At 42.2% G+C, this 16,671-nt stretch overlaps 1 protein-coding gene across 1 annotated transcript in view; it reads right to left on the bottom strand.

The window, feature by feature from the left end:
- Positions 1–16,671, bottom strand: part of LOC109927376 (NAD(P) transhydrogenase, mitochondrial) — a 171,910-nt gene that overhangs the window by 120,592 nt on the left and 34,647 nt on the right. Inside the window, exon 7 of the mRNA XM_020527372.2 lies at positions 4,974–5,161. Coding sequence (XP_020382961.2) covers positions 4,974–5,161 — 188 coding nt within the window. The remainder of the gene's footprint in view (positions 1–4,973; positions 5,162–16,671) is intronic.

The raw sequence follows: 16,671 nt of genomic DNA, 5'->3' as shown, positions 1-16,671 counted from the left end.
AAACTACTCCCACATCCCTCCAAACCTTTCCTATTCATGTGTTTATCCAAATGTCTTTTAAATGTTGTAATTATACCTGCATCCAACACTGCCTCTGGAAGTTCATTCCAAACATGAGTCATTCTATGTGTAAAATGTTGCCCCTCATGTCTGTTTTAAATCTTTCTCCTCTCATCTTAAAAATATGCCTCCTTATCTTGAAATCCCCCCCTCTAAGGAGAAAATACCTACCATTCATCTTATGTATATCCCTCATCATTTTACTAATATTTGTAAGATCACCCCTCAACCTCCGGTGCTCCAGTGAAAAATGTCCCAGCCTATCCAGAGTCTCCTTAGAACTCAAACCATCCATTTCCTGCAACATCCTGGTAAATCTTTTCTGAATCCTTTCCAGTTTAATAATATCCTTCCTATAACAGGGCAACTGGAACTACACACAGTACTCCAGAAAGATCTCACCAACATCCTATACAACCTCAACATGATGTCCCAACTCCTATACTCAAAGGTCTGAGCAATGAAGACAAGCGTGCTAAATGCCTCCTTAACCACCCTATCTACCTGTGACACAAATTTCAAAGAATTATGTACCTGAACCCCTAAGTCTCTGTTCTACAACAATACTAAGAGTCCTACCATTAATTGTATAAGTTCTGTCCTTGTTTGTTTTACCAAAATGCAATACCTCACATTTATCCAAATTAAACTCCATCTGCCACTCCTCAGCCCATTGAGCCAATTGATCAAGATCTCTTTGTAATCTTAGATAATCTTCTTCACTGTCTAAAATACCATCAATTTTGGTGTCATCCACAAACTTACTGACCTTGCCTCTTATATTCCCATCCAAATCATTTATGTAAATGACAAACAAAAGTAGAACTGGTACCGATTTCTGTAGAACACCACTGGTCACAGGTCTCCAGTCTGAAAAACAACCCTAACCACTACCCACTGTTTCCTACTGTCAAACCAATTTTATATCTAAATAGCAAGCTCACCCTGAATCCCACATAATCTAACTTTACTAATTAGTCTACTATGCAGAACCTTGTTAAAGACTTTACTAAAGTCCACGTAAACAACATCTACTGCTCTTCCCTTATCATTCTTTTTGATTACTTCCTCAAAAAACTCAATCAAATTTGTGAGACATGATTTCTCTTACACAAAACCATGCTGACAATCCCTAATTAATTCTTACCTCTTAAAATGCATATAAATCCTATCTTTCAATATCACTGCCAACATCTTACTGGCAATATCAGACTCACAGGTCTATAGTTCACAGGCTTCTCCTTACAGCCTTGCTTAAATAAAGGCACAACATTAGCCACCCTCCAGTCCTCTGACACCTCACCCATGGTTTTAGATAATACAAATATTTCTTCAAGGGTTCTCGCAATTTCCTCCCTAACTTCCCACAACATCCTGGGACACACTTGATCAGGTCCCAGAGATTTATCCACCTTTAAGTTTTCTAAGACCTCCAGCACTTTGTTTTCTGTAATGTGAACTGTTTTCAAATCATCAAGATTTATTTCCCCAAGTTTTCTAGCCTCTTTTTCTTTCTCCACAGTAAAAACTGACATGAAATATTCATTTAATATCTCTCCCATCTCCTGAAACTCAACACATATATGACCTCATTGATGCTTAAGGGGCCATATTCTCTCTCCAGTTGCTCTTTTGCTCTTAACGTACTTGTAGAATCTATTTGGATTATCCTTAACCTTACCTGCCAAGGCTGGTCTCATATCCCCTCTCTGTCACCCTAATTTCCCTCTTAAGAATGCCCCTACACTCTTTATATTCTTCAAGGGATTCATTTGATCGCAGTTGTCTGTATCTAATATATGATTCTTTTTTATTCTTGACTAAAACGTCAATATCTTTATTTATCCATTGTTCCCTAATCTTACCAGCTGTACCTTTCACTCTAACAGGAACATAATGTCTCTGAATTTTCATTATCACATTTTTGAAAGACTCCCACTTATCAGACTCCCCTTTACCTGCAAACAGTCTACTCCAATCAACTTTTGAAAGTTCTTGTCTTATACCATTAAAATTTATCCTACTCCAATTAAGAGCTTTAACTTTTAGAGAAGGCTTACCCTTTTCCATAACTATATTAAACCTAATAGAATTATGATCACTAGTTCCAAAGTGTTCCCCTACTATCACTTTAGTCACTTGCCCTACTTCATTTTTTCATTTTAGTTTTCATTTTAGCCAATGATAATTTTACTGATTTGGCACTGACACTGAATGACAATAAAGCTGTGCTTTCCAAATGAATCAGAACTCAGAAATCTCTCTGGCATTTGGGATCCTTGAGCCTTGTTAACATGTAAACTCCTGGGACAGGGGAAGACAGAGTGATATTCCACTGTTTCCTTCATTAAAAAGAACATAGTTTAAAGTTTCAGACTAGAAGACGTCACCCAAATCTTAATGCTCTCATTCAAGCCATAGTCCAAAGATAAGCAGGTTAGGTGGACTGACGATGCTAAATTGCCCTGTAGTGTTCAGGGATGTGCAAGCTAGGTGGATTGGCCATGGGAAATGGGGTATTACCAGGAGAGAGTGAGGGCTGGGTCTGGGTGTGATGCTTTTTGGAGGGTCAGTGCAAACTCGATAGGCTGAACAGCCTTTTTCTGCACTGCATGGATTCTTCTCTAAGCATTCCTCACACAATGTGGTAACATATCCAGTTTATGATTGTTGTGAGAATGTGAATCAAGCCTGCCAAAACATCCTCAGCTTCAAAGCAAGACTCAGAAGAGATATGTGATATATAACCTTTAACTGTTTTGAGTCATTCTTGATCTTATCTGATTTTCTTCAAATTGATTCCTCATGCTCAGATTCAGCTGGGAGCAACTTCCTCTCACTAAAACTCCAGGATACTAGTCATTTTGGCTAATCATATTAGACACAGAATCTACTGTTGTTTAAATTCTTCCTGACTTTAGCAAGCTTTATCAATGAAATCCTGCAGTAAATATTAGGTGCCATGCTAGTAAACTAGTCAGGGGAATTTCTGGTTGTACCAATGATATAAATTGACTGTGCAGCTCTCTGAGATCTCTGTGTTTCTCCAATTCTGACCTCTAGAGCATTCCTAATTTGCATCAATCCACTATGTTGATTGTGCCCAGGCCTAGGCGCTAAAGATCTGGAAATCCCCTCCTAAACCTCTCTATCTCTGTTTCCTCTTTAGAAATGCACATTAAAACCTACCTCTTCATCAGGTTTTTGGTCACCTGTCTAAAAGTCTCGTTACGCAACTCTGTGTCAAATGTAGTTTGACAATGCTTCTATTAAATACCTCAGGATACCGTCCTATGTGAAGAGAGCTAGATAAATGCTAGTTATTGTTATTGTTCTCTATACATGCCCATTAGTTTATAATTTCAGCTAAGACACAACTGTTACATATCTAATCCAATATGACTACCAAAGCCATATTTAGGGTGGTCTTCCATTACTGACTGAAACTCACGTTTGTTGTGAACTTGTGCTACCTGCCCAAAAGCTGGCAGTAAAAAAAACTTTCAGGTTTTGCCCTCATTTAAATGATCTGGTGGGAGAAAGTAGACCCTACTTCCAGACTTATCCCGCCTCCTGGATGTGCTTGAAACATTAGGATCCTTGTGGGGTTTGGACAGAAGAAATGGCCCAGAAGAAGTCCAGGTAGGGTTTATAAGACCTAAGAAAATCTCAAGTCCTCCAGGGTCAGGCTGCCAGCAGACACCAGCTACAACATGCTGGGAGCTTTCATGGCATCCATACTGAGTTGATATTCAGTCAGCTGCTTTGAGGGTCACGGAATCTGGGGGAGAATAAAGCAAGAGTTAATGGGAGGAAGAGGGGATGAAGATGCACTGAAGAACAATGCTGCATAAATCACTCCTCAGTTTACTGACGCGTTTACTGACGCATTTACTGCCCCAGTGGTGCAGGTTTGGGTTCTGTGCCCACCAGTGTTCCAGGGATCCAGGTACTATCTCTTCCGCTCATACCTTTGAACCTTTAGCTAAATACATAGGGGTCTGGTCTGAAACTATATTGGAATCAGAGGCAGCAGTAGCAGAAGGAGGAGATCGAAGGCGGTAGTGACAACAAGCATTCAGCTCCGCCCATGGTCTGAGATCCTACATGGAGATAAGCCTTAAATAAGACTCTAACATCTAGACGCATTTCATTCCTTTTTGCTTTGTTCCTTTTACTTCTGCTGTAATTTTATTCCAGTTTTGTAATCAAGTGTGTAACCAATATGGCACCAGAGAATGATGACTCGTACACTTTTTACCGTATTCCTGTGCTTGAGTACATGTGACAATAAAGCCTAATGCTAATTCTATTAGTAAAGGAAGTTTCAGGGAGGTAGTCTCAGCTTTTTGTACATCAGAAAGGCACAGACCAAGAAGAACATATGCTTTTAATAACAGGGGACTGTGCCAATTCTAATACAATCATGTTACAAAGCTGTACGTATTACTAGTCAAGGTTTAGTCAAGATTTTCTTGTGTGAGGAATACCAATATTCCCAGAATGATAAAGGCTAGAGAGGTATTTCTACTGCTTTCATCACTTTAAAATACCAAACAGCAATATCAATATACACTGCATATTTATTTTTATTTTTCTTCGACTTTAAAACAGTTTCATTTTACTCAGTATCAAATAAGGATACTCATTTCAAGCAAAGTTAACTTCTTTTGTTTTGCATTGAACCATGCATGTTTTCCTGACTCTCACTCTCTTTTCTACCCAAGCAGCCTCTAATTACTTTGAAATCTCAGATCCAACCACAATTTTCCCCGTGACTTTGACATGAGTCTAATTTTGTACTGAACTAGCAGGCTAATATATTTGTTGCAAGGTAAGAAATACTAAATTTAGTATGTCGACTTGCAAGCCATCCAAACTAATTCGAATATTTCAACTATAAAATATCCTACCTGGAATGAGGGCCGTACTGATGATGATATCTACCTCTCCACACTGTTTCGCAAACAGCTTCATCTCTGCATCGATGAACTCCTTGGACATTACTTTGGCATAACCTCCTGTACCTTCTCCAGACTCTTTAATGTTTACTTCTAATGGTTCCGCACCCAAAGATTTAAACTGCTCAAGAGCTGCGGCTCTGCAGAAGCAAATCGTAATTTAAACTTTAATAAAGCTGTACGCGTCCCAGGATAGATCTTAATGTGGTGGGATATTGAAAGTCAGTCAGGAGCCTGAAAAGCAATTCTCCCCATTTTAATTTCCATTAGACTCCATTAAAGCTCAGGAATCCTACTTTGCGTAATTTATATGTATTTATCTCACACATTTCTCAACTGCAGGGATGGCCTAACCCCAGTTTTACCTCAGGATTGGATGTCAGTGCGCACTGACGAAGAAAATTGCAGGCTCATTGTCAGTTGCCAGATTCGGGCACTGTTTTAATTCCCAAGCCTAATGACCAAACTGCAGGCCTGACTGTCACTCAGACCTGGGGGAATGACGCACAGGGCAGTACAGAAGATAAAAACAATGAAGAGGTAATGGTAAATAGACCAAAAGGGAGGGTGTACAGAGGAGCAGAAAAATTTATGGAAAAGCTAGAGAAGTCAAATTCATATCCTCAAACTATTACAGCAGGATTTTCACTCTTCCTCCCTGGATTACCAGTGGAATAACGTAAATACTGCACTGCTGCACCCATGAATTCAATTGTCAAATTAGAACAAGACGGCAGAGATTTAAACTAATAAAATAGTTAGGACTCATGCCAGAAAATTCTTCTTGACATAAACAGTGAAAACAGTACGTCTGCATGGAGCAGCAGAGGGAAAAAATCTGGAATCGTTTAAGAAACAATTGGGTACCACATTGAGAGATCACATCTCCTTCTGAATGGGTGCATTAGGAAGGGTTTGAGATTCTTTCTGGTTTGCAATGACTTTTTAAATGCCCATTTACAGTATGTGGGCATAATTGGCCAGGCCAGTTCTGGACGATGCCTACCACTCAATCCCCCACCAATACATCGGAAATTCTGACCACAGCACTGTGCTCCTCCTCCCAGCTTACAAGCAAAAGCCAAAACAGGAGAATCCTACACAAAATGAAGTACAGTGCTGGTCCGAGGCAGCCGAATTCCATCTCCAGGACTGCTCAGACTTGGTGGACTGGATCGTGTTCAAGAGTTCAGCGGAAAACCTAGATGAGTACGCTGCCACCATCACGGACTTCGTTAGCAAATGCTTGGAAGACTGTGCACCAAAAGAAGTCAATCTGAGTGTTCCCCAACTGTAAACCTTGGATGAATCAGGAAATCCACTCCTTACTGAAGACCAGACATGCAGCATTCAAGTCGGGTGACCCAGACCAATAGAGAAAATCCAGATATGACCTCTGCAAAGCCATCAAGGAGGCCGAGAGGCAGTGCCGGCCGAGTTAGAGGCCCAGACCTACCAAACAGACTCCCACCGTCTATGGCAAGGCCTAAATGACCATTAAGGGATACAAAATGAAAGAGTGCAAGATAGCGGACAATAACACGTCCCTCCCTGACACGCTCAATGCTTTCTATGCTCGGTTTGAGCAGAACACCATCGGTGTGGCGACATCTGCCCCAAACGCCCCAGACACACCTGTTCCCTCTATCACCACTTCAGAAGTCTTCCTGACAGTCAACCCAAGGAAAGCGACGGCCCAGATGGTGTTCCCGGCAGAGCACTCAGATCCTGTGCTGACCAACTGCGGAGGTATTCACCAACACCCCTCCATCCTACAAGCCAAAGTACCCACCTGCTTCAAGACCACCATCATCCCCATACCCAGGAAAACACATGCAGCGAGCCTTAATGACTGCCACCCAATAGCTCTGACTCCAATAATCATGAAGTGCTTCGAAATGCAGGTCAAGGCCCACATCAACTCCAGTCTCCCAACCTGCCTCAATCCCCTACAGTTTGCCTACTGATGTAACAGATCCATAGACAGTGCCCTATCCCCAGCCCTGCACTCATCCCTGGAATACCTGGGCAACAAAGACACCTATGTCAGACTCCTGCTCATTGACTACAGCTCCGCCTTCAATCATTATCCCCTCCAGCCTGATCTCAAAACTGTGTGACCTTGGTCTCGGCTCCACCCTCTACAATTGGACCCTCAGCTTTCTGACCCTTAGGCCGCAATCACTGAGGATAGGTAAATGCACCTCCTCCACAATAACACTCAACACTGGAGCCCCCCAAGGATGTGTCCTCAACCCCCCTACTGTACTCTCTGTACACCCATGACTGTGTTGCCAAATTCAAAACGAATGCCATCTACAAGTTTGCTGACGACACCATCATAGTGGGATGGATATCTAACAACGAGTCAAAATACAGAAGGGAGACAGAGGGCTTGGTGACGTGGTACAACAAAAACAATCTGTCTCTCAATGTCGGCAAAACTAAAGAACTGATCATCAACTTCAGAAAGAAAGGAGGAGAACACGCCCCCATCTATATCAACGGAACTGAGGTTGAGAGGGTGGAGAGCATCAAGTTCCTCGGACTGACAATAACCAACAACCTGGGCTGGACTTCCCACGTAAATGCAACAGTCAGGAAGGCACAACAATGCCTCTTCTTTCTCAGGCAGCTCAGGAAATTTGGCATGTCCATATGATCACTCATCAACTTCTACAGATGCATAGCTTCGATCAGATAGCATACTGTCCAGGTCATAATGGCCTGGTATGGCAACTGCTCTGCCCAGGGCCGTAAGAAACTACAGAAGGTGGCGTGCACAGCCCAGGCCATCACAGAAACCAATCTTCCATCCATGGACTCTATTTACACAGCTCGCTGCCATGGAAAGGCAGCAAACATCATCAAAGACCCATCACGAGCTGGTAATGACCTCCTGCAACCTGTTCCATCAGACAGAAGTTACAGAAGCCTGAACATAAGCACAAGCAGGTTCAGGAACAGCTTCTTTCCGGCCGTTATCAGACTGTTGAATGGACTCCAGCCTCAAGTAATGTAACCTGCAATGTAACCTGTGTGCCTCTAAGTCTTTTTGATTTGTACATCCTTTGCTTGCTGTGATCTGCTGTACTGCTCATAAACAAAGCATTTCACTGTATTTCAGTATACGTGACAATAAAATCAATCAATCAAGCTAGCAGCTACTGCCCATTCCTAACTGTGCAGAAGGTAGTTAAGGGTCAACCACATTGCTATGGGTATGGAGTCATATGTAGACCAAACCAGGTAAAGATGGCAATTTCCATCCCTAAAGAACATTAGTGAAACAGATGAATTTTTTTCTGACAGATGATAATGATTTCACAGTCACCATCAGACTCTTAATTCCAGATTCTTATTGAATTCAAATTCCACTTTCTGCCACAATGGGATTTGAATGTGAATCCACAGAACATTCCCTGGGATTCTGGATTAATAGATTAGTGATAATATCACCAGGCCTCCCCAAACTTTATGATCACCTTGTCTTCCAGAAATTCATCCAACCATTTCTTGAGGGATCGCAAGTAATTAATTTTCACTGACTCCAGTAGAATTTTCTTCCACTGATCAATCATTGTCTCGAAGCAGGAAAACACTGGGACATTCAACACCATCCTTTGCTGCCTCAGTTTCTACAACTTCTTACATAGAAAACAGGAGGAGTAGGCCATTCAGCTTTTCAAGCCTGCTCTGCCACTCAATACGATCATGGCTATTCTTCCTAATTAGTATTCTGTTCCTGCTTTCTCCCCATACTCTTTGATCCCTTTAGCCTTACGACCTATATCTAACTGCTTCTTGAAAACATTCAATGTCCTGGCTTGAACTGTTTTCTGTGGCAGAGAATTCCACAGGTGCACCAGTTTCTGGGTGAAGAAATTTCTCTTCATCTCAGTCCTAAATGTCCTACCCTGAATTCTTAGAATGTGACCTTTGCTGTGGACTACCCTGTCATCAGGAACATTCTTCCTGCCTTTAACCCTGTCTATTCCTGTTAGAATTTTATAAATTTCTAGGGAATCTTCCCCCCACCACCCAATTCTTCAAACTCCACTGTACATTGTCCTAATTGATCCAGTCATTCTTCATATGTCGGTACTGCTATCCCAGGACCCAGTCTGGTAGCTCTTTGTTGTACTTCCTCCATTGCCAAAACATCCTTCCTCAGATAAACAGCCCAAACTGCACACAATATTCCAGTTTCACCAAGGCCCTGTATTGTGGCAATAAGACATCCTTGTTCCTGTACTCAAATCCTTTCACTATGAAAGCCAACATACCTTTTGCCTTCTTCACTGTCTGCTGTACCTGCACGTTTACTTTCAGCAACTGGTGTACAAGGACACCCAGGTTCCATTGCACCTTCCCCTTTTCCAATCTATTGCCATTCAGACAATAATCTGCCTTCCTGCTGTTGCTATCAAAGCGGATAACTTTGCATTTATCCACATTATGCTTCATCTGCTTTGGATTTGCCTGATCACTCAACTTGTCTGAATCACACTGAGGTAGCTTTGCATCCTCCTCACACTCACCCTCCTACCCAGTTTGAGTCATCTACAATCTTGGAGATATTACATTCCATTCCCACATATAAATCAATCATACAGATTGTGAATAGGTGCGGGGTCCAAGCACTAATCCCTGTGGTACCCTTCTAGTCACTAGCTGCCACTTGAAAAACGATTAATTTATTCCTTCTTTTTGTTTCCTGTCTGCCAGTCAGTTCTCTATTCATGTTAGTACACTATGCCCAATCTCATGCATTTTAAGTTTACATGCTAATCTCTTATGTGGGACCTCATCAAATGTTTTCAGAAAGGACATTCCCCCCAGCACTATCCAAAGCAATGTATCTGTTTTGCAGCCGAATGGGCTCAGGGAATTCCTGAATTACCTGCTTGGTCCTCTTACTCGGCCTGATCATCACCTACTCCCTCGCTGCCTTTGGAGTCTTACACTGCGGGGTGACCACCTCTCTGCAGGTTCTATCCAAATGACCATCCCTTAACAAATCCATACTGACTATTGCTAATTAACTCAGGATCATAGAATTTTACATTACAGAAGGAGGCCATTTGATCCATCATGTCTATACCAGCTCCCAAAAGAGCTACCCAGCTAATCCCAGTCTCCAGCCCTATCTCTGTAGCCCTCTAAATTCATCACTTTCAAATATATATCCAGTTCTCTATTGAAACCTCCTATGGAATTAGCCTTCACCACTCCCCAAGAAGTGCATTCCAAATCCTGACAACTCTCTGAATAAAGAAGTTTCTCCTCATCTCATTCCTGGCTATCTTGCTGACAAATCCTGAAATTGTGCCCTCCTAGTTACTGATATAGCAACTAGTGGAAACAGAATATCCTCTCTATCCTGTCAAAATTGTTCATAATTTTGAACACCTCAATATGATCACCTCATAATATTCTCTGCTCCAAGAATAAGCCCAATTTCTCTCATCTTTAATTATATCTAAAATCCCTCATTTCTGGTATTATTCTAGTAAATCCCCTTTGAACTCTCTCCAGGGCTTTAACATTTTTCCTTAAACTGACCACAATTCTCCACAAGTATAGCATCACTTTCTTGCTTTTGTGTTATTTGCTTCTATTTATAAATCCAAGAATCCTATAAGCCTTCTTAACAGCAGTTCCAACTTGCCCGGTCACCTTCAAAGAATCATTCATGCAAACCCCGAGGTCCTCTGCTCCTGTACTCCCCTCAAAGTTGTACCATTGAGCCTGTATTGTCTCTCCATATTTCTTCTACCAAAATGCATTATCTCACATTCCTCTGCTTTGAAATTCATCTGCCAAGTGTCTGCGCATTTGGACAACTTGTCAATGTCCCTCTGAAGTCACTTAGCATTATCCTCACAATTAACGATTCTCCCTGGGTAGTATCATCTGCAAATTTACAGATCTTGCCTCCAACATCCATATTCAAATCATTTATACGAATCCAAAAAAGCAACAGCCCTAATACTGACCCCTGGGGAAATCCACTTTCACACCTCTCCAATCTGAGAAATGCCCATCTATACCTACCCTGTTTCCTATCTCTTAGCCAACTTTTAATCCATGCTGCCAAGGACCCATTAATTCCAAACATTTGTAACTTGCTAACCAACCTGCCATGTGGCACCATATCAAGTGCTTTCTGAAAGTCCAAATATGCCAGTCCAAACCAGTGCTCTCTGAGTGCATATATATATTGTCACTCAGAATTCTTTCTAATAACTTCACCAGCACTGAGGTTAGAATGACTGGTCTGAAGTTTCCTGGTCTATGCCTATCAAAGGGGATGGAGAGATAGTGGGAATAGGGGACCGATTTGTATGAGAATAGTGAATAGAAAATAGTGAAGGAGCAGGCTTGAAAGGCCAATGGCCTAACCTTGCTCCTATTTCCTATGTTTGACAATTTGTTTGAATTTTTTCAGAACCAGGAGTGTTTATGAGGCTAATGCATTCAAGATGGTTCGCACGGACTTTAACAAGGCTTTTAATATGGTCCCTCATAGAAGACTGATCAAGAAAGTAAGAGCACGTGGAATTCAAGTGGCGCCTGGGATCCTAAATTGGCTGAGATGCAGGAAGCAGACATTGAAGGTAGAGGAATATTTCTGTGATTGGAAGTCTGTTTACAGTGGGGTTCCACAGAGATCAGTTGCTGTTTGTACTGTAAATTAATAATTCGGATTTAAATCTGAGGTATATGATCAAGAAATTCACAGATGATATGAAAGTTGGTAGAGTGAGATGGATAGCTAAGAACTACAGGAGGATGTCAATGAACTGGTCAGGTTGGAAGAACAGTGGCAAGAGGAATTCAACAGGAAAAGAATGAAGCAATGTGTTTGGGGAGGGTTAACAAGGCAAGGGATTGTGCTATAAATGTTATGTTCCTGGAAAGATCAGAGGGACAATGCTGTGCGTATCTACAGATCCCTAAAGGTAGCAAGGCAGGTAGATAAAGTGGCTAAGAAAGCTTCTGGAATACTTGCCTTTTTTAGCTAAGGCATAGAACAGAACAGTAAGGAGGTTATGCTGGAATTGTATCAAACACTGGTTAGGCCCCAGTTGGAAAATTGCATGCAGTTCTGGTGACTACATTATAGGAAAGATGTAATTGCACATTATGTTACAGTTGTATAAACTGTTAGTGAAGCTGCACTTGGAGTATTGTGTACAGTTTTGGTCACCCTGTTATAGGAAAGACATAGTTAAACTGGAAAGTGTGCAAAGAAGATTTACGAGGATGTTGCAGGCCTGAGTTATAAGGAGAGGTTGGCCAGGCTAGGTCTTTATTCCTTGGAACGGAGGAGAATATACACCTTATTGAGGTGTATAAAATCATGAGGGGCAAAGATAGGATGAATGCATATCGTCTTTCTCCCCAGGATGGAGAATTGAAAACTAGAGGGTATAGGTTTAAGGTAAGAGGGCAAAGATTTAAAAAGGACCTGACAGACAACTTCTTCATGCAGACAGTGGTGCATATATGGAATGGGCTGCCAGAGAAAGTGGTTGAGGAGGTACAATAGCAACATTTAGAGAACATTTGGTTAGGTATATGGATGGGAAGAGTTTAGAGACATGGACCAAATGCAAGCAATTGGAACTAGTTGAGTGAGCACCATGGTCAGCATGGACCAGTTTGGGCCAAAGGGCCTGCTTCCATGCTGTATTACTCTATGACTCTACTCTACCCATTCTTTTACCAACTTCCTTCGATTCTTTTTCCCTCATAAACCTATCCTACTTTGAATGGCAGCTTTGCAGCATTTGAGAGTGGAAATATTGTTTGTTTCCCACATACCCTGTGATTATAAGTTCAATCACTTCACACATGCACTCCCAATTTGAGTAAGAATGGGAAAGGCCAGTGGCTGTAAATAAGCCTATACTTTTTTAAAATATACATTGCACTCTTCTTACCTTCCCTACAATCTACACCTTCCACAGTATATCCAGTTAATTTTGCCTTTGGCCTGCTTTACCTTGTGTCTTACTAACCCGAACCCTAACTCCAACACACAACTTCATTACTCTTTACTTAAATTAATTCTGATTTATTTCCTTTTTGTTCATATCCTTCTCCCGAGCTCTTTACCTTTTCAAATTCCAGGACCTGATCAAGTGCATCGCATGACATTATGCAAATCTAGGGAAGAAACTGCAGGCCCCTAGCAGAGATATTTGTATCATCAACAGCCATGGGTGATTTGCAGATGACACCAAAATTGATGGTATAGTGGAAAGTAAGAAGGATATAAGAAAAAGGAACAAAGAACAATACAGCACAAGAACAGGCCCTTTGGCCTGCAAACCTGCATCGACACATTTTTCCCTTCCACTCGAAAATTGTCTTCACTTACAGGATCCGTATCCCTCTATTCCCTTCCTATTCGTGTGCTTGTCCAGGTGCTTCTTAAATGCTGCTATTGTGTCTGCTTCCACCGCAGCACGTTACAGGCACTCACCAACCCTTTTTGTGAAAAACATGCCTCGCACATGTCTTTTAAACTTCTCCCCTTGCACTTTGAACCTGTGTCCCCTAGTAATTGACCAGATCCCCCCCCAAAACCCTGGGAAAAGGCCTCATACTTTCCACTCTATCCATGTCATTCACAACCTTATAAACCTCTATCAGGTCACCTCTCAACCTCTTGAGTTCCAGTGAAAACAAACTCAGTCTATCCAACCTTCCTTCACAGCTAAAATCCCCACATAGCAGGGAACATCCTGGTAAACCTTTTCTGTGCCCTCTGCAAAGCATCCTACTGATAGTGTGGTGACCAGAACTGTACTCAATCTGTACATTATCTAGCAATACAACAGGATCTTGATCAACTGGGCCAGTGGACCGAGGAATGGCAGATGGAGTTTAATTTAGATAAATGCATGATGTTGCATTTTGGTAACACAAACCAAGACAGGTTAGACAGTTAATGGTAGGGCCCCAGGAAGTGTTGTCGAACAGAGAAACCTAGGGGTGTGGGTACATGGTTGATTGAACGTGGCTTCACAGGTAGGCAGGGAGACGAAGAAGGTATCTGGTACGCTTGCCTTCATTGGTCAAAGCATTGAGCACAGGAGTTGGGATGTCACATTATGGCTGTTTATGACATTGGCAAGACCACATTTGGAGTAGTGCATACAATTCTGGTCATCCTGCTACAGGAAAGATGTTATTAAAAGGATGCAAAAAAGACATAGAAGGATCTTACTGAAACTGGAGGGTTTGAGTTATAAGAAGAGGCTGGATAGGCTGGGACTTTTTCCCTGGAGCATTAGAGATTGAGGGGTGACCTTATAGAGGCTTATAAAATCATGAGGGGCATAGATAAGGTGAATAACCAAGGTCTGTTCCCCAGGGTTGGGGAGCCCAAAACTAGAGGACATAATGTGGAGGTGTCAGTGTTGGACTGGGGTGGACAAGGTCAGAAATCATACGACATGAGGTTACAGTCCAACAGGTTTATTTGAAAACACAAGCTTTCGAAGCCTCGTTCCTCCTTCAGGTGTTAGTGAGAGAGGTGGTATCAGACACAGAATTTGGAGTGTGATCTCCTGCCTAGGGTTAGGTAGGTGTTCCACAGATGAGAGGATAAACAGTAAAAGAAGAAAAACATTGCAATCGATGGCTTTTTTTAACCTAATAAATTAGGAATCAATTTAATCCTTTCAATCATCAGTAAGTTTTGCATGGTGAGGAAGGAGAGATCTCATATGGAATGGGACCCAGTTGAAGATAAACTGAAAGCCAGGATCAGGGACCCAACACAAAAGTGTGACATCACAGGTAAACCATAAGTTTGATGGTTGGTGATAGTTACTAATTTGACTATCTATTATGGCTTACTTTCAGATTGAAGGTAAATAGGGAAAATATTTACAGGCTACAAACTAAAAGACCAGAACAATTTTTTTTTTTAAAAATCAAATGAAGAACCAAGTAATTAAAATAGAAATAGGGGGCCAGGTGTTGTGTTGTACCTGCATGATGTGGGAGCTGGTGGCCCCCACTACGGTTTATAGTGACCACATCTAAAGCAAGTGTTGGTTGCCTGAGGAACTTCGGCTCAGAGTTGATGAGCTGGAGTCTAAGCTTCAAACACTGCAATACGTCAAGGAGGAGGAGAGTTATCCGAACGCTGTATTTCAGGAGGCAGTCACACTCCTTAGATTAACAACCTTGGATTCAGTCAGGGGTCAGGGAGAGGAGGCTGTGACTATGAATGAGGCAGGTAGAGGGAACCAGGAGGTAGTGCTGAAGGACCCTCAGTCCTTGAGCTTGTCTAACAGGTTTGAGATTCTTGCTCCCCGTGTGGATGAGAGTGGGGGCTGTAGGAATGATGAGCAAACTGACCACAGCATCATGGCACAGGGAGCCATTCAAGACAGGGGAGAAAAGAGAAATGTGGCTGTAATTGGGGATAATATAGTCAAGGGAATAGACTCTGTTCTCTGTGACCAGGATTGAGAGTCCCGAAGCCTGTGTTGCCTGCCTGGAGCCGGGTTCAGGATCTCTCATCTGAGCTGCAGAGGAACTTGGAATGGGATGGGAAAGATCCAGTTGCCAAGGTACCAGTGATTCAGGTAGCAAGAGGAATGAAATTCTGCTGAGGGAATATGAGCAGTTGGGGCTAAATTAAAAATGTAGAACCAAAAAGGCAAATAATCTCTGGATTACTGCCTGAGCCATGAGAATATTGGCACAGGGCCAATAAGATTAAAGAGATAAACACATTGCTCAAAGATTGGTGTGGGAGAAACAGGTTTGAATTCATGGGACATTGGCACTAATACTGGGGCGGGAGAGAGCTGTTCTGATGGGACAGGCTCCACCTGAATCATGCTGGGACCAGAGTCTGTGTGTATCACATAACTAGGGCTTTGGATAGGGCTTTAAACTAAATAATGGGGGGTGGTTCAACTGTATGGAAGATTATGGAAACAGTTGATAGAGGGGCAGGGGCGGGGGAGGCTCAGGAAAGGTTACTATAGTTTGCAAAACAAGTAATAAGACAGACAGTATGAAAAGGGTCAGGAATCTAACTTCAGGCACAGCAGGTAAGGGGACAACTATGAGAAGGGGGGCAGTCAACACAGGACCGAAGGTGTTGCACTTACACGCACACAGGATACAAAACAAGGTAAATGAGATTGTAATGCTGATTGAAATTGGTAGGTACGATGCCGAGGGAATCACAGAGACATGGCTGCTAAGGGATTAGGGCTGGGAACTAAATATCCAAGGTTAGGCGTCCTCTCGAAAAGACAGGAAGATGGGCAGAGGGCATGGGATGCCTTGTTAATGAGAAATAAAACTAAATAGATAGCAAAAAATGATATATATTCAGAAGACATAGAATCCGTGAGGGCAGAGTTGAGGAACCACAAAGGCAAAAAGATCCCGATGGGAACAATATGCAGGCCTCTTAGCAGTAGTCAGGATGTTGTGAAGGAAATAAATTCGGAGATAAAAAAGGCATGTATGAAAGACACTACTACAATAATTAATTAGGGTCTTCAATAAGCGGACTGGGTCCAACGCATCATCCTCCGACACTTCCGCCATCTGCAATCCGACACCACCACCAAAGACATCTTTCCCTCCCCACCCTTATCTGCTT

The sequence above is a fragment of the Rhincodon typus genome, chromosome 1 (genome assembly GCF_021869965.1).
Source record: "Rhincodon typus isolate 14 chromosome 1, sRhiTyp1.1, whole genome shotgun sequence".
In the NCBI taxonomy this organism is placed as follows: Eukaryota; Metazoa; Chordata; class Chondrichthyes; order Orectolobiformes; family Rhincodontidae; genus Rhincodon; species Rhincodon typus.
Note: the sequence above shows the minus strand (reverse complement) of the source record. Positions and strands in the feature narration are given on the sequence as shown.